A 26,800-nucleotide genomic window follows, 5' to 3' on the forward strand; every position below is an offset into this window, starting at 1 on the left:
ATCTGTGCATGTGTCCTCAGCCTGCAGCAGACAGAGCCAGCCTCAGAAGACAAGAGGAAGGTGAGCAGAGAGCCTGTTGACAGACCTTGCTGCAGTTTTATTCCAGAATTTTCACCAGCTAATATGCACAAGAATATTCACCACATGTGAAAAAGAATCAAAGTGTATGAGTAGTTTGGTGTGAATGAGGAATAAGAGAAGCTCTAAAATGGTCAGTGATACTCTGGAATTTACAACAATGGCTAGTGCAGACCATTTATATGCCAGAAAACTCCACATCAAATGCCACTGATCCTCTCCAACCAAACACTAACTTGACTTGGTGAGGAAGGAGAAAATTGCTCCAGGCCAATGGGAACTGCTGGAAGCGGCGTCCAGTAAGTCCTTTGGCCCGTGCCGCTTCCAGCAGCTCCCATTGGCCCGGAGCAGCAAGCCGCAGCCAAAGGGAGCCACGATTGGCTGGACCTGCGGACACGGCAGCTAAACAAACCAGCCTGGCCTGCCAGGGCTCTCCCTACACAAGCAGCGACCCCAGTTTGAGAGAAACTGCCTTAGAATGTCTGAGCTGCCAATGTAAAATACTGCATATTCACCACAACCCTTATGCATTTTAGTACCCAGAACTTGTGTAGGGAAAGGAGAAAATTGGAGATAGCATACAAGTGGCGACCCCAGTTTGAGAAACACTGTTCTTAGGAGCTTTTTTAAAAATATATTTTAATTCAAAGCACCTGGCAAAGACTTCATACGTATATAGGGGCATGTGTATATATTCACAATTCTAATAGGTGCTGTTTTTAGCACCTATTAGAGTTGTGAATATGTGCACATCTCTGGCAGTTGACCTAAAGATAACACAACCATAGTAGTTAACTGGAGTGGGGTGAATAAAGGGAATGGAAACCTCTGCTGGCTGCTGTGACACTTGCAAAGGCTTCTGTTCCGCATACAAAGAAAGTTAAACTAGTCATAGAAATTAGACATGAAGGAAATGGAAGATTAAATTATCTAGTCTATTCTTTGCACCAGCACACGCAGAATGGATCCATATAGTTAGGGCCCTATCAAATTCACGTCCATTCTGGTCAATTTCATGGCCACGGGATTTGAAAATTAGTCAATTTCACATTTTCAGAAGTTTATATCTGAAATTTCAATGTTGTAATTGTGGGGGTCCTGACCCAAAAGAGGGTTGGGGGAGGGGGGCGTTGCAGGATTGTCACCCTCACTTCTGTGTGCCCAGCTGTGGAGCTTCCTGCAGCAGGCGGATGTACCAGGAGATGGGTCTCATCTCCCCCCGAGAGCAACTGTGTAGGGGAAGAGGAAGTCCTGTGTCTCCCCAGCCAGGGGACTAGCAGCTGGAGCCTGGGGAACAGTAGGGGCCCCCCAGCTTGAGTGCCCGCAGCCCTGCCCCTCCTTCTCCCTCTCTCCTCCAATAGCTAGATTTCACGGGGGAGGGCTTATTTCATGGTCCATGACACATTTTTCACGGCCGTGAATTTAGGAAGGCCCTACATATAGTATAGCTTCCAGCACTGTGTAATTACAAGTGAGCTGAACAATGGGACTTTTATTACTTGGAAAAAACTATTCCACATATTACAAATCTCACCATAAGGAATATTTTCTGATATTTATATTAAATTTCCTATTTCTGAATTTCATCTCCGTACTCCTACTTATACCTCTTGGACCACTTAAACCTTTTCTCCCTCTCCTTGATATTTACAAGTATCATCAGGGAGGAAGGATGGCCTCATGGCTAAGGTTATAACTTGGGACTCCAGAGGCCTGTGTATAATTCCTTCTCTGCCACTGAAATCGTATATGACTTTAAACAAGTCCCTTAGTTCTCCATCTGTAAAAGAGGGATAACAGTACTTCTCTACCCACAGTGGTGGTGTAAGACTACATCAGTAACTGTGAGGCACTCAATGACAAGAGTGACAGAAATACTTTAAATAAAAGTATCTGTGAAATGTAAATATCCTTCTTTCCCTATGCCTCCAAGATGCTCAGCCACTTTACCACAATCTGCCTACAGCCAATAATTGTACTGATCTGCTCAGCTGAGCCACTGACACAAACACCTGCATGAAAATACTCAGGTCAGAGCAAGTATCTGGTATTATGGACACTAACAATCTGTAGCAAACAGGCAGTATCATCTATCGGACTGAACTGGGAACTGAGTCAATACTCCTTGATTATATTCCTGGCTCCACTCAACTAATTCCATGACCTTATATAAGTCTCAACCTCTCTATGACTCTGTTTTCCCCTTGTAAAACAGGTATAACATCTATCTTACAGGGATGAGCTTGTGTAATTAACGTACATAAAGCATTTTGTATTTAACTACCACCTTTCAGCCAAAGATTTCAAAGTATATTTATAGATCTGGACATAAGTAGGGTCAGCAGAATTCATTAATCTCTCACTTCAATTAATTTAGCTATGGTTGAGCAGGAAGCTACAAATTTGCACTGTGGTTTTATCAGAAATTTGTCTTAACTTGCAAGAGCAGGGAAATAAAATTGAACTCTGCAGGAATTTGATCATCATTGTGCGTTGAGAAACGGAGGAGAGAGTAAAATGAAATTACTTACAGTGGAATTTGGCCAGCTACTGGGGTAAGCACCCCTGCTCTTGTGGAAAGTACCATGGGATCTTTAATGAACAGGTGGTCTGGACCTCAGTTTTACTTTTCACAGTATTTACGCAGTCCATGCTCGGGAGACCCTGACCATTGTGGGCACTGAAGATCCCATAACATCTTTCACAAGAGCATGGATGTTAACATAACATGCCAGAGAAATTCCAGTGTGGGTAACTGAATTCTGCGTACTCAAGTGTTCTTCTACAATTGCAATCATATGCAGTGTTCTTAAATTCCTGACCTAAACTACACTGTAGTACTGTTAAACAGCTGCTCTTCAGCAGATTTTAGTTGGGCCAGAAATGGATAAAATTATCTTTGCATATTCAGTATTTAAGTATTCTGAGCATTATATAAATGTCAGTTATTGTATTTTTAGTGCAAAAAATCAGCGAGCTGAATGAACTGAACTTTAATAAAATGAGAAAATGCAGAATGCTTGTACTCCCAACCACACTTCAGACACATACACAAACAGTGGACACACATGAACTCATGTATAGACTTAAACGCTATATTCAGGCTACTTTACCTGTCTCTGCATCTCCTCAATCTGCCGCTGAGGAATGCTTTGCAGAATGCTGTACATTTCAGGCATCTTTTCTTCAGGTATCACAACAGAGGCTCTAAATGCAAAACAGTGAGGGGAAAAAAAGTATAAAAATGCCACATGAGAACATACCAATAGTCCATCTAAACTGGTATCATAACGTACTATGCTCTAGAGGTTTCAGAGGAAGGCATAAGCCCCTGTAATGCAATTAATTATTCAATACTAGACCATTGGGGAATTTCTCCATGACCCCAGCTACTCAACCTAAGGGAAATGCCCAAAAACTCTGTGGGGTGCATTTGCAGAAGAGCAGCTGCAAGTGGCTACACAGAGGAGTGTGGTCTAATGAATTAAGTATGGACCGGGAGCCAAGAATTTCCTGTGTTCTAATTCCAGCTCTGTCAGTGACTTGGTGTAATTCTGAATAAATCATATAGGGAAAAAGTGTTAAGTACATACACTTGTATGTACACAAAATGGGCATTTTGCGTGCATACAAAATCTCCGCCGTGACTCAGTCACTCACACCTGTATAATGGGGATACTTCTTTCCTTCACAGGGGTTTGGGAGGTGTAAACTACTAGAAGTAAATTTAAACAGCTTGAGTGCAAATACAAGTGTGAAAAGGCCAATAATTTTTGTTCTATAGATGAATATCCTGAGGTGCAAGAGACAGGAAATCCAATCCCAAGAATTGGACAGTCTGTGCTGCTCACCGCCCTCCTTTGTCCCCTCTCATTTTCCTGCTCCATTATTTCCTATGCTTGGATGCATCCATAGTGTGGACTTCAACTGCCCTGTTGTCAGCATTCTCAATGCAGCCCCCTGCATATTCTGTTCCTTCACTTCTAGGTTGTGAGGTTTCAAGTGGCATGCATAACTTACACAGGTATGGAGGGTGAAAACCAGTAAGTACGAACCTCTTCCAGTCCAGAACTTCAGAGAAAGGCAAAACATAGGAGTCAGCAATAACAATAGGGACACAGCCGCCCTGAAGTACATCACTTAGCACAGCTTGTCCCAGGCGAGCACCACGCAGAACGATGCAGAATGTGGCTTCCTGTCAGTGAATAGCAACCACAAACAAAGATGAAAAAAGGAACAAACATTACATCCCTATAATTTATATATTAATTCCCCTCTGAACACAGACGTTAAAGGAAAACATCACTCAAGTTTGCTCTCTGCCATCATCATGTTCTGAGTTATCATCAGACCCAAAATAATGTGCAACTTTATTCTGCACTGGCCACTGGGTGTAAAGTAAAAAATGAGGACAGGATGAACTAACAGGGCTTTTCCATCTTGTGTTTTAGTGATCCCATGTCAGACGTTTAATCCCTCAGGAAAGACAAAAGAATGCCAAACCCTTTACAAATCTAACATCTTAATGGCTGACTATGATCATGATTAAGGCTATGATTATGTCATGGAGGTTGCAGAAATTACAGAATCCATGACTTTCAGAGACCTCCATGATATTGGGGCACTGCAGCAGCCCAGCCACCGCCAGCAGCAGGGGACCCTCCCGCAGCAGCCCAGCTGCCATGGGCAGTGGTTCCCCCTCCCACCAGGCCTTCAAGGCAGTGGGGGATCCCCCCACAGCTCCCAGCCACTGGGTAGGGACGGGGAGCCACAACTCCCAGCCACTGCATGCAGCAGGGCAGGTTGCTGAACCCTCCTCCCTCCCCATTTTGTCAGGGATGTTTTTAGTAAAAGTCAGGGACAGGTCACAGCTTCAGTGAACTTTTGTTTATTCCCCGTGACCTGTCCCTGACTTTTACTAAAAATATCCATGAAAAAATTGAAGACTTAATCATGATTATTCCACAACATATAAATGCTCTGGAATGTCAGTGGAAACACTCTGAGAAACAATTTTCCCTGTGTTGATATATGCATTAGAAAAAAAAAAAAGTACTATATAACGCTGTTCAAAAATAACTGATGTTTGTTAAATGTTAGGGAACTGGTCCAGGGACTGCAGTGGTCAAAGATTTTTCACCTCTAGGTCATTGGTTCAAAGCTAGCTCAGGATGTTAGTAAGTTACTATCTGATGTCTGTTCTATGGCCTATGTACAAAGAGTTTTCTGCTTACTATCCAGTTTCCAGAAGACAGTATCCATAGAAAACACCATTGCTATTGGCATTAATTGACAACTTGGTTGGCAACAAAAGCAGATAAATTGAGAACCAAGTAGGACATTAAGGCTGAAATATTCTTTCACTTTACAGGTGGCCTTTGCAGGGCAGGGATGAGGTACACTGGCTAGTCAGCATTGGTGAAGCTTCCGCTGCTGCTGATGTATTAGTACTGCACTAACGGGACTTTGTTCCCTAGGGCTGTCAGCCTGGAGCCTTTCTCCAGCACCAAAAAAAGTCACTCAAAATTGTTTAAGTATCAGAGGGGTAGCCGTGTTAGTCTGGTTCTGTAGAAGCAGCAAAGAATCCTGTGGCACCTTATAGACTAACAGACGTTTTGCAGCATGAGCTTTCGTGGGTGAATACTTCTTCGGATGCAAGTTGTTTATAGATTTATTAATTAAGAAATGATCTAGTGAATCTATTATCCAAGGGCCCAAGAAAAGAGAAGGAACACAGTATGTGAGGAGGCATATAGACTTTAAGGTCAGAAGAAACCATTATGATCATCTAGTCTGGCCTCTTGTACATCACAGGACACAGAACCTCATTCATCCACTCCTGTAATAGGCTCATAACCTCGGGCTGAGCTACTGAAGTCCTCAAATCTTGACTAAAGCCTTCAAGTTCCGAGAATCCACCACTTACTCTAATTCAAACCAGCAAGTGACCTGTGCCCCACATTGCAGAGGAAGGCAAAAAACCCAGGGTCTCTGTCAATCTGACCTAGGGGAAAATTCTTTTCCAACACCAAATATGCCAATCAGTTAGACCATAAGCATGTGGGCAAGACCCACCCACCAGACACACAGGAAAGAATTCTTTGTATTAATTCAGAGCTTTTTCCATCTAGTGTCACATCTCTCCCATTGGAGATATTTGCTAACAGTTGTCGTGGATGGGCCATGAGCCACTGTAAGCAACTTCATCATACCATCCCCTCCATAAACTTATCAAGCGCAGTCTTGAAGCAAGTGTTTTTTGCTCCCACAACTCACCTTGGAAGGCTGGTCCAGAACTTCACTCTTCTGATGGTTAGAAACCTTTGTCTAATTTCGAGCCTGAACTTGTTGGTTGCCAGCTTATATCCATTTGTTCTTGTGTCAACATTGACCCTTAACTTCAGTAACTCCTCTCCCTCCCTGGTGTTCATCCCACTCTTGTATTTATAGAGTACAATCAGATCTCCCTTTTGCCTCCATTTTGTTAGGCTGAACGAACCAAGCTCCTTAAGACTCCTCTTGTAAGGTAGGTTCTCCATTCCTCTGTGATCCTAGTAGCCCTTCTCTGCACCTGTTCCAGTTTGAAGTCATCTTTCTTGAACATGGGTGACCAGAAATGCACACAGTATTCCAGATGAGGTGTCACCAGTGCATTGTACGATGGTACAATATTCATAGGAGACTATCTATTCAGAGCATCCAGTTTGCTTTCTGAAGGGGGCAGTTAAATATGATAACTAGGAATTAAAAGTCTTGGCTGTCCCCTCATTTGCTTCCCAACAAAGCTGTGAAACCTACGTTCATATCAGAACACTGATGAGCAGTTCTAAAAGCTCAGCCAAGAGAAGATTGCAAAACAGGATGCATTAGCAACCCAGCAGTCCAGGAGTCTGTTTAATAAAAGCAACAGTAAAGAGAGTACAGGAAAGGATGTGCTGGGATCAAATCTCAGACTGCTTTGGGGAGGATGGAGGAAAAAGGAGCAAAACGCATTTTAAACACCTACTCGATAGATCACAGGGCAGCAGGTGGAAGACTCTGAGTAGGTCTGGGGGAATAAGAAAAGAGCCCCAGATGTGGACACACATGCTCATCTGCCCAGATAACCATTTTTCCTGTCTAGACAAAAGTTACTATAAATATATCTCCTTGTATCATTGCTGTTATCAGCCAGACATTCCAAAGGGAGATGCAGGGCTCTGCAAGGGAAAGTATTTTAACAATCTCTGCATGTGCCAGCTCTCGAGTTAAAAATTATATATATCTATTCCCTCGCCTGCTATCCTTGAACGATACAGTCTTCATTAAAGAAGCAAAGTGAAGAGAAATCATTATTTTTCTGGATGAAGGTTTACAACTCAGAACAACCCTTCCCTTCCTCTCACCCTCCTCCACTTGGAATTTTAAACATCTTTCCTACAAAATGTAACAGAAATGGAGGAAAAACAACAAATGCACTGCAGAAAAACAAATTTATCATAATTTGTTGAAGTTCAATGATGGATTACATGCTGGTGGCCAGAGATGGAGTGCAGAGGAATATTCCCCAACTGGCCAAAGGTATAGCTGGCTTCACCACACTGCATGTTAAATTACTTCTACTCTGTACTGGGGGCTTGCCAGAAGACACAGGAGTCTGAGAAAGCTTATCTGGTTTTATCTTCATTGACACATCAAAAGCCCTCTGGAAGTTGGGCCAAGGCCATCAAACACATTTCACCTAGATGTTTCCATAGCTGCATGCTGTTAAATCTTCTAGCTCAGTTTGTCATGGGTACACAGGGCACTGTATGGAATTGTTTTTCAAACACTAAACTGCATACCCCTTAATCCCTGTATATCCCTTCAAGTTCATAACACACTTTTGGTCCTTCGAGTTCAATGAGGATAACTGTAAATTAGAATATAATTTACTTTTAGGATACAACACTGTTTAATGTAATAGACTTTTCATTTTCAAATTCTTCCAGCAATTTAACTGAAAATTAAGGAAGCATGCTATCTAAACTAAACAAAAACTCTTTGCTAAGCTAAGCATCATTGGGTGTATGGGGCTATGCAGGTTTAACAGCCTTACCTGAAGCACTTGAGGGTAATCAAAGACCTGGTTCTTGTGGCAACGTTTACGAACAGAAGGAACTCCCTCTGACAGATTTGTGCACTTGTCCAGGATCAGCACAGACCCTCCGTTCTCAGCCTGAAGAGCCTCCAAGTCAGAACGGTATTCCGGGTGAAGAGCCATTTGGGATGACAGGATGAAGTACCTACGAGGACTGAAAAGTGGAACCAAAGTGACCCGACATTTCCAGGAGTTTGCTCTCTAAAGATTCTGGAACTCATTTCTTTCTATCTTGGCCCAGAGGAGTCCAGATTTACTTAAGTGCTGGACACACCTCAAAACTCACCTTTTTTTCTCCAACATTTGGGGACAGAACAGGATGAGAGTTGGAAGGAGTTATTAACTAACTGATATAGCATAATTAAGATTTGGCCAGATCTAATTACTATTGTATGGACAACAAGAAGTAGAGATAAGCTCCTCAAAGTGACATACAGATTATTGTAAATTTTAAGTCTTGAAAAGGGTGCCCAAAAGCTTGGGATGGGCAACTCTTCATCTGTTTCATAAACTGAAACAAAAATAAATTTGCAACATACTGAGAGAGCCTCTGATGCAAGACTATTACAGCATGTGTTCACTTGGTTATATTTTACATGTTAGTGTTTTATTGTAAAGCATCTACAACACATTGGATGACTGATGCTACGTTCTTCTGCCTTTAGTTAATTTTATATGGGTGAAAGGTGCTGACAGCCCTGGCACCCTATGTTGATCCACAGAATAGATACAGTAAGGGCAGTAGTTAGATAAGTTCTCCTCACTGACTCAGCCGTGTGCCTTTGTGTTATCCTGGAAGGACCATTTATAGGACAGAGGTCTGAGTTTAGCATCATTGCCCCATTCAGCCATTGACCTCTGCTGAGACTAACAAATTTATATTTATAATGTAAATTGCTAACATGCAAGATAAGTTATTTTAATATCAACATATTCAAAAATGTATTTTAACAGCTCAGGTCAAAAATGCAGGGATATAGTCTCAAGTTAGCTATTCATGTCTTTAAGCTGTGCAGCTCATTCATGCTGGAGTAAAGCACACTGCACCAAAACCACAGTCCTAAAATTTATTCTGATCCTTCATTTAAAGATCAGCTAACACAGACTACTCTACTATGTGTGATGCAAGGAAATACACAGTATGTGCCTCTCTCCCCCACATGCTGCCAAGAACACTCAGGTAATATGAGGCCTCTATTTAAGATTCCAATTTCCCTCCACTTGATGGCTGGCATTTTTTTATTTTTATTTTTTTTTAAATATAAGGCTCTGAAGCACCCACATTATAAAGCTGAACTCTGCTCTACCCACCCTCCTTACCATCTCCACACTAGCAGTTTTGGCTGCTCCAATTAGACAGTTGAGTTACATGGAGTTTTTTTATTTGTATTGCTATTTTTGCAACTCGCAGAGGCTTTCTGGAATATTTACTCCTGGCATCACTGAATTTATAACTCTGCTTTAGGCAACTAAACTATAAAGAAACTAAATCACAAGTTGGTAAGTGCTAATAATGGCAATGGCCAGCCAGAAGTTGCACAAGGTTGTTCATTTTTATGCTTTAATCGTTTAAGACCAATATTCTGGCATAACGTTGTCAACATCCCATGACACCAAAACCCTGTGATCCAAGTCTTGCTACAAATGGATGTAAAATCCTAATGTATACCAAGCCTGACAGTTTAGAATAATGGTATATAATTGTATCTACTGACCTATGATCAAATTCTGACCAGCTTTCTTTTGTCATTTTTTCCCCACTCCCACCACAAAAGAAAAATAAAATTCATGGTGACCAATTGTTTTTAAAATTACATCAATGATTGGCCACCAGATGGCACTCTACCCAAGCTGTAGCCCACCAACTCTGCCAATAATCAGTGTGCAATGATACACGGTGGTTGCAAAATATTCACTAAATCAGTGACTGAGGCACTTGCACTTGCTCCCAGATACACATCTGTTCTCTCATGCACTGCAACCAGCCATACCACCTGGCTGATCATGTGGACATGAACTATGAAGATGTCTGTACTAAAAAGAAACCATAGATGCTGAGGTCTACCCGATGAATTTTGTTTCCTACATGTGAAGATGATGTTCTCTCCCTCTGTGCTTGAGGTAACAATTTATCAAACGCCAAATGGGATTCACTTAAGTGTCACTGCATTGTTCACACACATGAATATTTGAAGCAATAAGAAAAACCATTTACATGATTACCGGTCCAGGTTGTCCTGCAATCATTTGTTTACCTTAGAGTTTGAGGTGACCTGAAATTCAAAATAATTCAGGTTTACAGCCCTCAAAAGACAATAGCAAAAACACTGACATGTAAGGTAAACTTCTGATTAGAAGTTGGCAGCATCCCTTTAACCACTTGGGTGCTGCCTCAAGTACTCAGGGTACACAGGTTAAAAATGCATCATTGTTAGCATTGCACTATGTAGCAGATATTTCATATGTGAAGGACAACATTTGACAGGGAGTGATCATCACACAAAGGACTGAAAGTTCCTGGGTCATATTCATGGCTCCGTATCGGTTTTGCTGTGACATGTGAACAAGTCACTTAAGCTTACTGCCTCAGTTTACTCATCTGTTAAATAGGAATAGTGACAGGCAAGTAAGGCCTCATTGTCAAGTGCTTTTGGCTGCTCAGGTAAAAAGGTATTATGAACACAATATTTTAAAAAAAATCATAGATTAATAGATTTTAGGCCAAAAAGGACAGTTAAATCATCTAGTCGGACCTTCTGTATATTACAGGCCAGAGGATTTCATCCAGTTACTCCTGAAATGAGCCCAATTTGTATTTGACTAAAATGTATCTTCCAAAAAAGCAACCAGTCTTAATTTGGAGACATCAAGAGATGAAGAATCCATCGCTTTCCTTTGCTGTTTGTTCCAACAGGTTAATACCCTCGTTTAAACATGTGTGTTTTATTTATAATTTTAAACTGTCTGGCTTTAACTTCCAACCATTGGTTCTTGTTATGCCTTTCTCCACTAGATAAGGAGCCCATTGGTATCCAGTATTTTCTCCTCATGAAAGTACCCAAATACTAATCAACTCTCTTGCTGATCTACTGAACAGATTGAGCTCTTTAAATAAGTCACTTTTTCTAGCCTTCTAATTATTTGTGTCTTTTATGCACCCTCACCAAGTTTTCAACATCTTTTTAAAATGTGGGCCACCAGAATTGGACACAGTATTCCAATTATCAGTCTCAACAATGCCATATACTGTGGTAAAATCCCTCCCTATTCCCCTTACACACACCCAAGGCTGCATTTTCCCTCCTTTTTTGCCACAGCATTGCAATGGGAGCTTATGTTGAATTGTTTGTCCACTAAATCCTGTACTGAGCCACTGCTTTCCAAGATATAATCCCCCATTCTGTATGTATGGCATACATTCTTTGTTCCTAGATGTATAACCTCGCATTTGGCTGTATGAAAACATTTTTTTTTTAATGGGCCCAGCTAACCAGGCAATCCACATTTCTCTGAATAACTGCCCTACCCTTATTATTTACCCTTTCTCCAATCGTCATGTTGCCTGAAAATTTTATCAACAACAATTATATATTTTGAATCCCAGCACAACTCCACTGGAAACATACCCATTTGAAGATGACCACGACTGCAATCTCTGGAGCGGGGCCAGCCATAAGCACTATGCTTCATTCCATGTATCATCTACATAGGTCTCAGCCAGCTACCGGTCAGGGAACACGACTATATTCTAACAGCAATCTCCCCCACCATTCCCCAACACATAAGAATGGCCATACTGGGTCAGACCAAAGGTCCATCTAGCCCAGTATCCTGTCTTCCAACAGTGGTCAATGCTAGGTGCCCCAGAGGGAATGAACAGAACAGATAATCATCAAGTGATCCATTCCCTGTTGCTCATTCCCAGCTTCTGGCAAACAGAGGCTAGGGACACCATCCCTGCCCATGCTGGCTAATAGCCATTGATAGACCTATCATCCACGAATTTATCTTGTTATTTTTTTTACCCTGTTATAGTCTTGGCCTCCACAACATCCTCTGGCAAAGAGTTCCACAGGTTGACTGTGCGTTGTGTGAAAAAATACTTCCTTTTGTTTTTTTTAAACCTACTGCCTATTAATTTCATTTGTTGACCTCTAGTTTTGTGTTATGAGTAGTAAATAACACTTCCTTATTTACTTTCTCCACACCAGTCTTGATTTTATAAACCTCTATCATATCCCACTTTGCCATCTGTTTTCCAAGCTGAAAAGTGCCAGTCTTATTCATCTCTCATACGGAAGCCCCTAATCATTTTTGTTGCCCTTTTCTGAACCTTTTCCAATTACAATACATCTTTTTTGAGATGGGGCGATGACACCTGCACGCAGTATTCAAGATATGGGCGTACCATGGATTTATACACACAAACCTATAACACTTCCGTTATCAGCATTTCTTACAAACCTGCCCAGCGCCGTAAGCAAGTCTGAAGTTATATGTAGATGCTAACACCACACATTTAACAAGTTATTGGACTGGTTGCATTCACTTCACCAGGATCAGCTTACCCTGGTCCCCTCTCTGGCAGCTCCACTTCTGCAGACAGAGGGCTATAAACAGGAATACTGACATCGTAGCCTTGCCGATAGGTCCACGTGGAGAAGCCTCCTCCAGCCAACAGGGCTCTGAAAGTGTAAGGAAACGAAAAGATTGTGAATGGAGCATGTAGGATATTACGTTTAAATTCCGGATCATGATACTTTGTCATCATTCCTAGCATATCAGCTGGCTTTTCTGCTTTGAGGTGTCAGTGTCTGTAGCACTTTTATCAATGGCTTTCCCATGAAGTTTTACCTTTATTTTAACTTACCCCAGCTGCAGTACAAAAGGGAACTGTGAATATTTCTTTAACATGCAGTTATACTGGCTCAGAACTAAGATATCAAACTCCCCCAAAAAACCAGCCTGCTTTGGGTGCCCCAGAATAGCTTTGATAATTCAAGCGGTGGAACTCTTTGAATCTTTACTGAGCCAGTGTCTCCACTGGTTTTTGGAGCATAGTGATGGTAGAGGTATTGTATTTTGGATGAGATGGTCCTGATCACTTGTACTCACTAATGATCCTGTTGTCATAGCTAAATTTCAGTTTGAGTAATTACATCCTAAATTAATTCTATCAGTCTAGCTTAACACCAAATTCTTCAGTTCCTGCCCTACTTTGTGTCTAATGTTGCTCTGAACTGTTAGAGGCAAGCTGCATTTCAGTTATAGGTGCAGTGATTTTGTATTTCTTAAAACACAAAGATTTTTCAGAATTGAAGGCACTACAGAATTGTTAACTATTATATTTCAGAATATACCACATAAAATAGTCAGTTTACTTAGATTTTACATTAAGGAAAATGCTATAAATGGCAAACACACTGACAAAAGATAAACCATATGCTCTGACATAAACCTCAGAGCAGATGAAGCTTGTAGTACTGTCTACTGAGAAACAGAAGAGTAATAAAAGATGGTTATCATAGAACAATGAAAATGTATGGCTGGACAGGATCTCAAGAAGTCATCCAGTCCAGCCCCCTGTGCCGAGAGAGGACCAAGTGTGCCTAAATCATTCCTGATAAGTGTTTGTAGAATCCCTATCACTGAAGATTTTTAAGAATAGGTTAGAAAACCTCCCTATATGTAGAGCCCTGCAAATCTGCAGATATCCACTTTATAGCCATGGACCACGTTTGCAGATGGATGCAGATCCAAATTTTATATCTAGAGCCCTGCAAATCTGCAGATCACATACAGATACAAATTTTGTACAGGGAAGTTGCATCTTACGCGGGGGCTAGGTTCTGAAGTCAGCGCGTAAGGTGAAAATCGTGTATAGTCAAATGCTCATTGAGTGAAATGGTGGGCAGAATCGCCCGCACTACAGGTACAGTATTTAAATTGTTATTTTTCTCGTTTGTTTTGTTGCGCTCGTATAGTTAAAATTGGGTAAGTTAAATGCAACTATGATGCGACTCCACTGTATCTGTGTAGGGCTCTACCTATATGAAGATACAATGTATCCTCCCAATGGGAACGCCTTGACTGTCATGCAGATAGTCCATCTATGGCTTTTCCTGCGTAGGGCAACCTTTTGCCGGACAGAAAGGAAGAGCTTTAAGGACTGGAAAAAGAACATGATGGAGAGAAAATAATGAATCTTTCATATTGCCAGCAGAAATTTGAACTCTAGTGTATTACACATTTGCTATTCCTGACTGTGCTTCTTTGAAACATGCTAGCAGAGAGAGACCACCTTTCAGTCCTCACTTCACCCCAAATGGCCAGGTGGCACAATGAATGCATTGCCCTAATTTAGGAAATCCTGGATTCAGCTTCTTTCACTCAGCCTTCCTGAACAACTCATTACACCCAGTCATTCACTACAGAACGCTATATTTTAAATTGTCCTAGAGATACTGAGTCTGCTCAAATTACCATATAAAGTAATTTACATTGTAGAAAAATATATATTTTTCCAATGCCAGTTCCACCCATTTTCTGGCAAAAAGGAGCAGGACATGACATACCATTGTACTAGGCAGTACTGAAAGAATCCTGAGGAGCAGCATTCATTGTCTGTAATGATTAAGATGATTATGGAAAGTAGCCATATTGCCAGAGTTCACTAGCTAAGCAGGGATGTGTCTTGTCAGTACTTGAATGGGAGATATCCAGAAAATGCCAGGGTGTGACAGGAAGCAATACTGATGATTCATTAGGTGACTCTCTTGCTCAGAATTAGCACCGAACCAATTCCTTAGCATGATGTTTGAAGATGCTATCTTTCACATTTGATGTAAAACTAAGCTTGAAGATTACTCTCAAAGACTCTAAATTATTTTTCATCAGAGTAAGGTGTCCTGGTCAGATTCCAATAAATAACTACTTTAATAACCTTGAAGTGTCTACAGGATGCTTCACTGCCTGTCCTAAACAGTAGCGTGGAGTTGTTCTGTGCTGTTAAAAAGCTACCACCCTTTACTCCAGATATGGCTGCACTGCAGTGATGATGCAAGCAAAATATTTTTAGTTTGTGCTAAGGTGCTACAGAAACACAAGACATTTTGAACTTGCAGTTCTGTATCAAACCCAAACATACCAGCACTAGCTAATTACACATTACAGAGAAAGAGGTTACTTGAGCACAGGATGAAAAATTTAAAAAGGTGCTGAGTGAGAATTCAGGTTCCCAAGCCAGAGTGATTATTTTGGATTGCAATGCCCTACCTTCAGTGACTGTGTGTCAAATGTTGCTGTGACTATTTCCCACCCTTCAAATTTCATGTTCCTTGTCTCATTCGCATTAATTCAACTGCAAGGCAAGGAATGAAAATTTGGATTTGGCTCATGTCTTGCGCCTCTCGCGCTTTTACACCCAGGTTATTTTTATCCCTTCGTGAGAAAACTGCAACCAGATTGTTTTAATTGGATCCGCCACATAACATGACAGCATCTTATAAGCCTTGAGAAAGCAGGTGTGCATCACACAGATTTTTACCAAAATAAACCCACAGGAACCAATACCAGTTAAATAACTCCACTCAGATTTTCATCATACAGTGCAGAATCAAGGTATTAGCCTTTAGTACTGAAGACAAGTAGTCTTTAAATTGCACTGAACTAAAGATGAGTGAACATGTTCTCAGTTCCTTTCTCCTCCCTTCCACCCCACTCTAACCTCTTCCCAGTCAGAAAGTACAAAAAATTGTCTGCATTCCCCTTTGCTGTAAGTTTTCTTGTTCATGTCCAATACTTACTCTGGAGCATCACTAGTTCTCTCCCCCGTCTTGTAAACCCACCCTCCTAAATCTCAGTGCTGGGATGTAAATAGCAGTTAAAGGAACCATGTAACCAATTAAAAATTTATCAGTTAAACGTTTAACCAGGGAACTAGGAGTGCGGGGGTGCTGTAGCACCCCCACGTTTTATGCAGCCCCCCCATCCCTGCTGACTGCCAGGCCCCAGGGCAGCAGTGGAGTCCTGGGCTCTGGCCAGCAATGGAGTTTAATTGTTAAGCGAAACTGGTAAGACTGATGCTTTTCAGTTAATCAGTTAAGCTTTTACATCCCTAATCAGTGCCCAACTCAACAGTTAATTCAAGAACCAACAGCAAGGAGGCAGGCTGCCTGGGGACTTCTTAGGTAGGGTTTCCTTAGGTAGGGTAGGTTTAGGTTTACCCCAAGAAAAAGTTCTGAATTGCCTTGTCTACCAGCTAATGGAAATCTTTCTTCATCTCTCTGATAGCAACCACTATATTACCTGATAGAAAATTCTTAGAGAGTCTGTTTTCCAAGCATTAAGGCTAGGCTGCTACATATTCTACAACACTGTCAGCAAAGCAGTTTCTGCACCAATTAAACATACTACTTAGTACTGACAACCCATGTTTTCATCTTCAAGGTCATGAAACCAAAAGCTTTCAAGCTGCCTTCTGGAAATCCTGATATTGGTTTTAAAGCTCTAACAAAAACAAACAAACTAGTGAGGTAACCTAGCTAAAAGTTTTCCAGCTAGAGGAATACCATAAAAGACATCACTACTCTCCTCTGCACATAAGGTCTTATTTTACGCAGATTAACGTTCAACACTGAATCAACACAACAAATGTGTCATATTTCATGAACCTTACAATGTGCTGTTTTTGGGCCACATATCAGATTTGGTACATGCTAAAGAAACAAAGTAGACTCTTTGTGCAAGCTTCCCAGACAGCACCAATGTATACTTTAATGTTGACCTGCTGCACTCCTAGGAAGTCTAGTGCTAGAGCCTTACAGAGACTACTAATGCACTTCATTCTTGACCTTCAATTCTGTACAGCTGGTCTTGGTAGATTTGAACTGAGGTCTTCAAAAGTGAAAGCTTCATGTAATAACCCCTACCACTCAGGCTCTCTGAAGATATTCTGACTACAAACAAATGTGTCACTGATGGCAAGTTTTACCAAAATGGAGTCATGATTTGTTACATAGGACTTCATGACTTTCTGTTGCAACAAAGCAGTTTCTTTCACTCGTCTGACCCTGTTCCCCCTGTAACTAATAGACCTCAGAGGATTCAGAACTACCTGACTTCTCCCAGTAGCATGCCATATGCTTAAAACAAACAACTACTGAAATAATATATTTGCTGTGTATGAAGTCCAAGACACACAAGGCCAATTTTAAATGGATACCTGATACAAAAGAGGTTAATAAAACAAAGTTGTGAAGCACATAATAAGTCTATTGCATTAATTCAACAGATTTATTCCTTTCATAGGTACAGTTGCTATTATATATTATGTACCAAAACAGAGCATTCTATTAAACAGAATGCAAATGAAATGAAAACCTCTCAAAATGACAGAACTTAAGAGAACACAAGTGTGAGAGAAGTTACATGTTTAACAAGTTTTAATGGTAAAAGAATTACTTGACTGCCCTCTTCAGGCCAAGTTTGTGTCAAAAGCACCTAACGTGTTTTGTTTTTTTACCTTTTCTGACTGCAACTACAGTTTAATGTCAGTAAAGTAACTCCAAAAAGTATAATGAACACTGCTGAGAAAATCTACTCTGTTTTGAAATAAAAACACAATCTGTTGCCTATGTTGCAAACAAACCAAGATCTAAAAATCCAGCCACATTCTCCCTCATATGCTATCATCGGTAGTAAAGATCCTGCAATCACATTTTAGCCGGAATTTTGCTGATCATGTGGCAGAAGAGGTCCATCTTGCTCTCTAATAGCTGTATTGGTTTTGTAAGGCCTACTGCATGTGGGTCAGTGAAGTAAATTTATTTACTTTTTTATGCTTAATATAGTTGGAAATTTCTTCCCTTTCCCATCTTTCCACCTAAAGTGTCTGTTCTTTATTATAGCTATATTCTTCATACCCTTATTCCCTCTTTTCCCCTTCCCAGAATGCCTGTAGAGAAACCTACCCTACAACTAACAATTAAGATAAGGGTTCAAAACTAGTAATTTCGTGGCAGGAATTTTCAAAATGCACAAGCCAGAGAAGGATAGCGAAAACCAACAGCGTTAAAGTCAGTGATAAATTACTGGATCAGTGCAATTCCTGAAATCTCACACACAACAAATCAAGCTCTGGTGTCAAAATCATCACATTCGATGTTGAGTCAGCTAGAATAGCAATATTGTTTCTTTTGAATACAAAGCAGGAGCAGCCAAACTTTGCCCAGCAGAGGCAGCTAGAGGGAAGCCCAAGAATGACTCCTAATTTGATTTAAATGGAACACAGTCTGTCAGTCTTCATCTTCACTAAAATGCACCCTCTGGAGGCTACAGGTCTAAGCATCGAATGCTTCACCTTGATCAGAGGCGCCTAGCAGCTAGGATCAAGACGGAGCATTGATAGCTGCAATATTACCATGGGCCACACTCCCTGTGAATTTAAGGATGGGCTACATTGTAGAATGCCATGGGCAAACAGTTGTCCTCTCAACTTAAAGAAGCTAGACAGTCCATCTCCTATCAAAACAGGGTAAGACATACTCCACCTATGTAAGAGTCAGGAACTGTTTTGTATTTGTATTGGGACTACCAAGAGTCCTGAGCCCCACTTCCTCTTTAAAGACATTTGATCCTACACACCGCTCTCCAATGCACTCAAAGAAACTGCATAATGCCTACCTATCTCTGGGAACATCCAGTGCTGTGTTGTAGTCAGGTGGCCCCCCAGGCAGCATGTTGAACAGCAGGTGGTTTGTGCCTCGATCCCACCTAATGAGAAGAAATAATTAAAGTCAGTTTGAGAGCTGTTCCCTGAGACATGGATGCCAGACTCTCCTAAATTCTGATCTCAGCTCTGACCAGGGCTCACTGCAGAACTTTTCCCATCACTAACCTTATCCTTTCCAGCTCTAACTTTATGATTCACAAAGGAAGGTTTCTGTAGGTACCTGGATAACTGTGCCAAGGCTTGAGCAGTTTCCTTGATGCGGAGCGTGTTCTGGTTCAGCACATCTATGGACGGCACAAAGAGGCAGGCCCGGTTGACATCATCTGTGTAGAAGTCACTGTCAGAGATAGCAGTCAGCAGCTCGTTGTACTCCCGAGAGATAGTGTTGCTAACCAGCATCCCATACTCATCCACATATTTCTTCAGTGAATAGATATAGACCTTGATCTTGTTTTTGGGGTTGAAGCCACAGCGATAGACATCAAAGCAGGTGTGCATCCTACAGCTGAGGTCTCCCCGTTCTGGGATGGGGCTGTCAGCAGGAAGCTTGACTACAGGCACATCATGGACACTGCGCTTTTCCACTGTCCAATCACTAGATGACTCGATGGAGTGTGGCCAGAACTGGAACATACCCGTGGCAATAAGGCCAAGCAGGACAATGGAAAAGAGTGTGATGTAGTAGATGCGGTGCTTGGTCTTCATTCTTGGGATGAGGGCTGGACCCCGGGTGTTATATTTGGCTGACGCACACATAATGGAACTAGCCACTTCTTCCTCGTGTGTCTAGAGGATGGGGAGACAAATGCACAAGTTAAGAATAGGGACAATTTTAAGTGTGATAGAAGAGACACGTATCACAAAGAACAGAAATGGCAGGTCAGAAATATATTCAACTCCCTTTTGGGAAGGCTCCGTTGCCTCAGAGGATTGCACTGACATTCTTCAGATATTCAGGTCTTCCATTGGAATGTTAGGTGCTGGCTGCCCTCTGTATCAGGAATGACACTTGGAAGCACCAACACAATAACAGTTACTTGCTGGGACCAACATCCTTATAAAATATTTCAGCCAAACTGTTAACAGCCACAATGTCAGAACAACAAATGGGCCAGAGATTTAAAAAAAGAACAGACAAATAGGAAAAGTCATTATATAGGTACCACCCAGTCCGTCTCCCAGAGTATTCCCAATGTACGTTTCCTAGTATTGTGTGCTCAAGGACTGGGAAAAAGCAGTTAAATGTACATTAAGTATATAAACTGAGGCAGCAAGGGAATCTCCAATGCCAAACTCAACCTCATTCAACTCAGATTAATGGGTATGTGTCACTGATACCCTTATTTGCCCAAAGCTGGGTATCATACAGGACTCGCAGTCAAGATGCAGTCACTAATCTAGGGTGGGTTGTAAAAAAAGTATACAGTAACCCTGTATAAATACCACCTGTCCATCCTGTGTGGACTAGAAAGATACTAACATACTTTTTGTAAGAGCAGGTGATTGCCCTGGTGTCCTTGGCAAATGTGCTCTTTCACCCAAGTGCAGCATCAGCTGGTTTTCTCTCACCACTGAAGAGGCACTTCAGTAGTGCCATGTGTATATCCTTGTGAAATACTCTGGGATGAAAAGCAAAACATAAAAAATTAACTGTAGCTGGGGACTGATAACATTTTCCAGGATTGATCATGTAGGTTAATTTTTGTGCTTTCAAAATTGTGGTTACTAAACAAAGCCAACTTGTAAACTTCAGGGTGAAGGAACAGCAACTCAAGAGAGAGAGAGACATAATAAGCAAACTGTTTGTTACATATATAGAGTGTTTTGGTTTTTGAGATCCAACATAGTTAGAACTCAAAACTTCTCACATTAAGGAAACTAATCATAGCTCCAACTTGTAAACTGTTCAGCGGCAAATTTTTGCAACATGTTAGTGCTTTGCTCCTCTAGAGCAGTGGTTCTCAAACTAGAGCCGATGCTTGTTCAGGGAAAGCCCCTGGCGGGCCGGACGGCTTGTTTACCTGCCCCATCTGCAGGTTCAGCCAATTGTGGCTCCCACTGGCCGCAGTTCAGCACTCCAGGCCAATAGGGGCTGCAGGAAGGGTGGCCAGCATGTGCCTCGGCCCGCGCCACTTCCTGCAGCCCCCATTGGCCTGGAGCGGCAAACCGCGGCCAGTGAGAGCCACGATCCGCCAAACCTGCGGACATGGCAGGTAAACAAACCGGCCTGGCCCACCAGGGGCTTTCCCTGAACAAGCACCCTAGTTTGAGAACCACTGCTCTAGAGCATGGCTGATCTAATCATATATTCTTCCTTTTGTGGGTAAGTGTAGAGGGCAGTTTTTGAGAACTAAAAGACAAATTTAATGGGAAAATGTTAGCCAGACAGAAATTATACAAACAACAAGAAACCACCACCACCACACATGAAGAAATTGAAGAGTATGTCAAACACAACAGTTTTTACCAGAGAATGTTGGGACAGAGGTTGTTTGCAACTTGAAGTGATAGCACTTATGCAGCACAGCAAGATGTTTTAGACACCACTTAAGAAGTTCTCAACTTTTAATGCTTCAAGTCAAACTAGGTTCACATTCTGATTTCAGTTAAATAGTTTTGCCAGCCTACTACTGAACATCCAGCAGATAAAAGACTTAAGTCATAGTGTAGCCAGGAAAAGAACAGGAATTTCACAATATTATCGCCCAAGATCTTCTATGCTACTTCAACCTTTTAGTAAATTATTCCCTCACTCCCCACATACATCGCTGGAATCATCTGATTTATCACAGAGATCATACATTTGTGACAGGCTCTTGAGTCACTGAGAAAGACTTTTTTTTTCCCCTCAGTGTCAGTTTCAGATAAGGAACTATTTAATCATTTTTACACACTGCATAATTAGTCTCTAGAACACACAGCCACCAGATAAAGGCAAAGTCCTTAAGAGACTTCAAACAGGAATTAGACATGTATAAGATAAGAATTAACACAGTTACATTAGAAACCACTGAAAAAATTAAGAGGGAATATTAGCCTTTCTGCTTCAGGGCATCAAGGATAAAATATCAATGACTGGGAAGAAGCGTCCCTGATCAACAGGCTGTCCCATAACCATCCATGAACAGACCCTTTAATTGAATTTCACTCACTCTAGACTTCCTAGAGATTACAGGGTTGCTTCCATCTTCCTCTGAAGCAAGTGGTACTTGTCACTACTAGATGTATACTAGTTTAGACAGACCTCTGGTCTGATTCAGCATCGTATCTCCCTCCCATGTTCCTAAAAACTATGAACCTTGAGTTGAGTGTGGAAATGAGTGTGTGGAGAATTCTCAGATTACAATTTTATAAAATTACATTAGAACCCTTATCACTCAGGTTGTCAAAGAACAGGCCTAGCACTAGCCTGGTTAGCCCAGAAAGCCTTTGTTAAAACAAAACTTCTCCACAAAAGCACTTCCTACCTCAAGACTTCACACAGAGATGCATCCATATAAGAAAAGTTGAGGAAGTGGAATGAAACTTCAGCAGTGCTGACAGACACTAACAGGAGAATTGAAAGTACGTGGGTGATAGGTCCTGCCCCCTCAGTGATTTCACCTGCATCTCACAACACAAGATTTAAAGTCAGTTTCAACCCATAGTATTAACAAAGGGTAAAATAGATGTGGTTGATAGCCCGCCCACATGTAGTAAGAAAAAAGAAAGAAGGTCTTTAAAATAATAGGAAACATGTAGGGGGTTGGACTAGATGGTCTCTTCCAACACTAATATTCTAGGATTCCATAGCTAGACAACTGCCCTACTGCAGTGCAAGTTTTCGGAGGAACACAGCACCTGAACAGTGAATCCTCCCCTCCCCTCCCCTCATGTGATTCCCAGTCAGTTTCTCCCCGTATTTTGTCAGTCGCAGTCCGACACTCCCAGGCACAGATACAGAAATGTTGTGAGGGAGCAAGGGGCTGAACGCCTCGTGCTGGCGACGTGCACCCCGAGCGTGTCCCCCCACCTGCCCGCTGCAGCGCCCGCAGGATGCCTGCAAGGCCGCTGGACACATCAGTCACCCGCCCCCTCCCTGTGGCACGGCCTCCCCCAGCCCGGCTGGAGCTGGCTGCCTCCCTGAGCAGCCTTCTGCCCCCCCTCTTGTCCCTAACGGCGGCACCGGCACAGCCCCCCCGCCAGGCCGCAAGTCTCAGCGCCCTCCACAGCCCCCCCCCCGCCCCCAGCGCACCCCGGCTCCCCGGCCTCACCTCAGCCGGCAGCGGTGCAGGCTCACGGCCTCATGTCAGACCGAGCGGCCCCGTCCAGCAGCAGGGGGGGGTGGGGGCCGCTGGGCCGGCGTTCGGGGCAGCCGCCGGCGCAGAGCTACCCACCCCGCCGCCGGGCCAGGGCTCAGAGCGCATGCGCGGGAGGGAAGGTTCGACGCGCATGGCAGCAACTAGCACAGCGACCCAGCGTCTGCAAGCGGCGGCGGGTCGGCGCGCATGCGCGGTAAAAGTATCTCGCTGGCCCCGTGTGGGAGCCGCAGCTGGCTCTGCGTCTGCCCGCGCCTACCCCAGGAGCGGGAGGCGGCCCCGACACGCCGCAAACCGGCTGCGCTTGGGTTGGACGTCGCGGGGTGTCGCTGTCTGGCAGCAATTCTGTATGGAGCAAGAGCTGGGGGGCAGGGCTGGCGCCAGTAGAGGTCAGGGGCACAGGGTTGCCAACCCTCTAGGTTTGGCCTGGAGTCTGCAGGAATTAAAGATTAATCTTTAATTAAAGATGATGTCATGTGATTAAATCTCCAGGAATACATGCAACCAAACTGGCAACCCGACAGGGTGACCAGGTGTCCACTTTCAACCGGATGTAAGGGTCCCCGTTAGCTCCGGTTAGCACTGCCGACCAGACTTTTACTGGCCCAGTCGGCGATGCTGCAGAGATGGTGACCAGATGTCCCGGTAAAATTGGGACTGTCCCGATATTTAACCCTTTGTCCTGCGTCCCGATCAATGTACGATCGGGATGCTATTTGTCCCACTATTCAGGTAATGAGGTGAGCGGGAGCACTCACAGGGAAAAATTGCAGCCCCTCCTTGCCTCCTTCTCCCCCTCTGCCCCCAGTGCACTGCATCCCCGCTCCTCTCCCGCCCCCCACGCCAAGCACTTCCTGCCACCTAACAGCTGTTTGGCGGCGCTTAGCGCTTTCCAGGAGGGAGCGGGGCAGTGGCGCACTCAGGGGAGGAGATGGAGACGAGGCAGGGCAGCGGCAGGGACTTGGGGGAAGAAGGTGGAATGGGGGCAGTGCAGGGGTGCGAAGAGGCAGGGGGTGGGCGAGCACCCATCTGGCAGAGGGGAAGTCGGCACTGTAGGAGTGGGGGGGGGGGGGGTGAAGAGGCGGGGAGGCAAGTGGTGGGTTGGAGACTGAGGAGGGACACAACAAGCCAGCGGCAGGTCAGGGGATGAGGAAGGGCGCAGTGGGGTGGGGGCACTGAGCAGGGAAGGGGCAGGACCTGGGGCAGAGTGGGGGCAGAGCCTGGGAGGAGTAGGGGTGGACTGTGGGCGGGGCTGATGGCACCCCAATGTGTCCCAATATTTTGGTGTGGTGGTCTGGTCACCCTAGCTGCGGGGCTAAAACGGGCTAGTCCCTACCTATCCTGGGGCATCATGCTGCACCCTAGAAGTGGCCAGCAGGTCCAGCCATAGGGTTCCATGTGCTGCCCCCCACAGCACCAGCTCTATACTCCCATTGGCCGGGAACCAGCAAATAGGAGCTGGGGGGTAGTGACTCCAAATCCCTCAGCCCCATTCCTCTGCCTGGAGCCCCCTCCTGCACTCCAGACCCCTCAGCCTCACCCCAGAGGCTGCACCCCCAGCCAGAGCCCTCACCCCCTCCCGCACCCCAACTCCTTGCCCCAGCCCAGAGCCCCGTTCTGCACCCTGAACCCCTCATTTCTGGCCCCACCCCAGAGCCCACACCCCCATTTAGAGCCCTCACCCGCTCCCACACCCCAACCCTCTGCCCCAGCCCAGTGAAAGTGATTGAGGGTGAGGGAGAATGAGCCACTGAGGGAGGGGGAATGTAGTGAGTGGGAGGGGGTGCCTCGGGGAAGGAGCAGGGCAGGGGGCGGGGCTAGGGTGTTTGACTTTGTGCCAATAGAAAGTTAGCAACCGTACAACCCTAGGAATGGCGGCTGGTGGTGGCAGCAGGGATGGGTACGTGGCTGGTGATGGGGGTGGGGATCAAGGGCATGGTTGGTGGTGGAGGCAGGGATCGGGGGCACAGCTGGTTAGGGGGGATTGGGAGCCTTGCTGGTGGGAGGGATCAGGAGGCATGGCTCGTGGTGGGGATCGAAGGCATGGCTGGCGGGGTATTGGGGCATGGCTGGTGGGGGATCGATTGTGGGCATGGCTGGTGAGGGTAGGGGAGACACTATTGGTGCCACCTGCTTCAGGCTGTTTAAGACTGCCCGCATAGCTCCAGTTCCACAGGGGACCCCACAGCTACACGTCCAAAATCATTTCCAAGTTCTGTGGTACACTATCAAGTTAAGTCACACCATTAGGAGAGGATCATGTCCTGACATGATGACATCATGTTACATCAGGGGTTGATGACATTGCAATGGAATGACATCTTTGACATGAGGTCACAGGCCTGTGGCATGCAGGTGTAAGATGTAACTGAGTTGTGTAATCAGGTGATAACATTGCAATGTACTATGATAACATTCTGGCTCAGTGTTGTGTTCCATCACATTGTTATTTATTTTCCACAAGGTACCAGTGTTATACATATGGCCACGATCATTAATATGGTTTCTGGGGCTGAGGTTGGGTGATCTTCAGTATTAAAAGCTCAGGCCCCTCTCACTAGAGCAAAAGGAGTAAGAGTAAACAAAAGTAAGAAACAGACTGTAATACACATTGGAGAGTAGAGCATATCTGATCACACACACTAAGCTGGTGCACCTCACTAGGCATTGTGTGCAAGCAGAAAAAGATAGAATGATACCTACAAAAAAACTTGACAGTGGTGTGCTGAGACCACAGCCTATCATGCTGATCAATATTGTCTCATTATTTCCTTGTACACCCCCATCTGTCTTTCAGTATCCATCTGTTAGTCTCTTGTCTTAAACTTAGATGGTAAACCCGTCAGGGCAGGGATTGTCTTTGTTCTGTATTTGTACAGCACCTAGCACAAGGGAGTCCTGGTCCATGTCTGGGGTACTACAATAATATCAATAATTATGTCCCACTCCAAAAAACTCACATGGAGTGTGAAGAAACAGCATTACCACATAATACTCAGATCACAACAGCCATGCTTGTGCCATATACAGAACTGAGAAAAGTGGAAAACCCCAGAAATGGGAGACATTAATCCTATTATAAGTATCACCTGCATTTTGTGCTTCTAGTGCAGCTGCAAGCCTATTAATGTGCCACCAGAGATGGTATGAAAGGAATTTCCTATCTTCAAGCTGCAACAATTCAAAATCCCATTTCCTCTCTTCCCCTTGGGCATCTTTCCCTTCACTTGGAGTGCAAAACCTGGAGCCAGGAAAGCTACATTCTCTTAGGAAGGGGATTCATTTCGTTAGCAGCACTTGCATCCTGCAATCATTTCCTCATCTGCCACTGACATAGGGAGCAAGAAACCAAGGGAACTGAACTGACTAGTGCAGAAGCTCTAAGTAGTTTGTTTTCATTTCTAGCTTCTTTAGAAGCTTCCACCAAGTCTCCTCAAGCACTTCAATTTATAGTGCAAAGAGCCAAACCCCACAAGTGACAAATACCAAGATGTACTTTGAATGTTGAGGGATTCCTTAGCTCTAAGTGACCTTTGTGCTGCTGTGCCAGATTATTAAGGACCCTGAGGACTG

At 43.7% G+C, this 26,800-nt stretch overlaps 1 protein-coding gene across 5 annotated transcripts in view; it reads right to left on the reverse strand.

Moving 5' to 3' along the window:
* EXT2 (exostosin glycosyltransferase 2) overlaps positions 1-23,334 on the reverse strand; it is a 111,993-nt gene extending 88,659 nt beyond the window's left edge. For 2 of the 5 annotated variants that reach the window (XM_039537285.1, XM_039537280.1), the window contains exons 1-8: positions 23,183-23,334; positions 19,150-19,715; positions 18,881-18,970; positions 12,766-12,882; positions 10,453-10,470; positions 8,156-8,351; positions 4,134-4,273; positions 3,192-3,285 (exon numbers count right to left, since the gene is read on the reverse strand). In XM_039537285.1, coding sequence (XP_039393219.1) covers positions 3,192-3,285; positions 4,134-4,273; positions 8,156-8,351; positions 10,453-10,470; positions 12,766-12,882; positions 18,881-18,970; positions 19,150-19,685 — 1,191 coding nt within the window. In that variant the 5' untranslated portion in view covers positions 19,686-19,715; positions 23,183-23,334. Of the gene's footprint in view, positions 1-3,191; positions 3,286-4,133; positions 4,274-8,155; positions 8,352-10,452; positions 10,471-12,765; positions 12,883-18,880; positions 18,971-19,149; positions 19,716-20,413; positions 20,549-22,396; positions 22,469-23,182 lie in introns of those variants that run through there. The other 3 variants (XM_039537281.1, XM_039537282.1, XM_039537284.1) reach the window with 3 other exon arrangements.
* Between the last annotated feature and the right edge of the window lie 3,466 nt (positions 23,335-26,800).

The sequence above is a fragment of the Mauremys reevesii genome, linkage group 4, assembly GCF_016161935.1.
Source record: "Mauremys reevesii isolate NIE-2019 linkage group 4, ASM1616193v1, whole genome shotgun sequence".
Classification (NCBI taxonomy): Eukaryota; Metazoa; Chordata; order Testudines; family Geoemydidae; genus Mauremys; species Mauremys reevesii.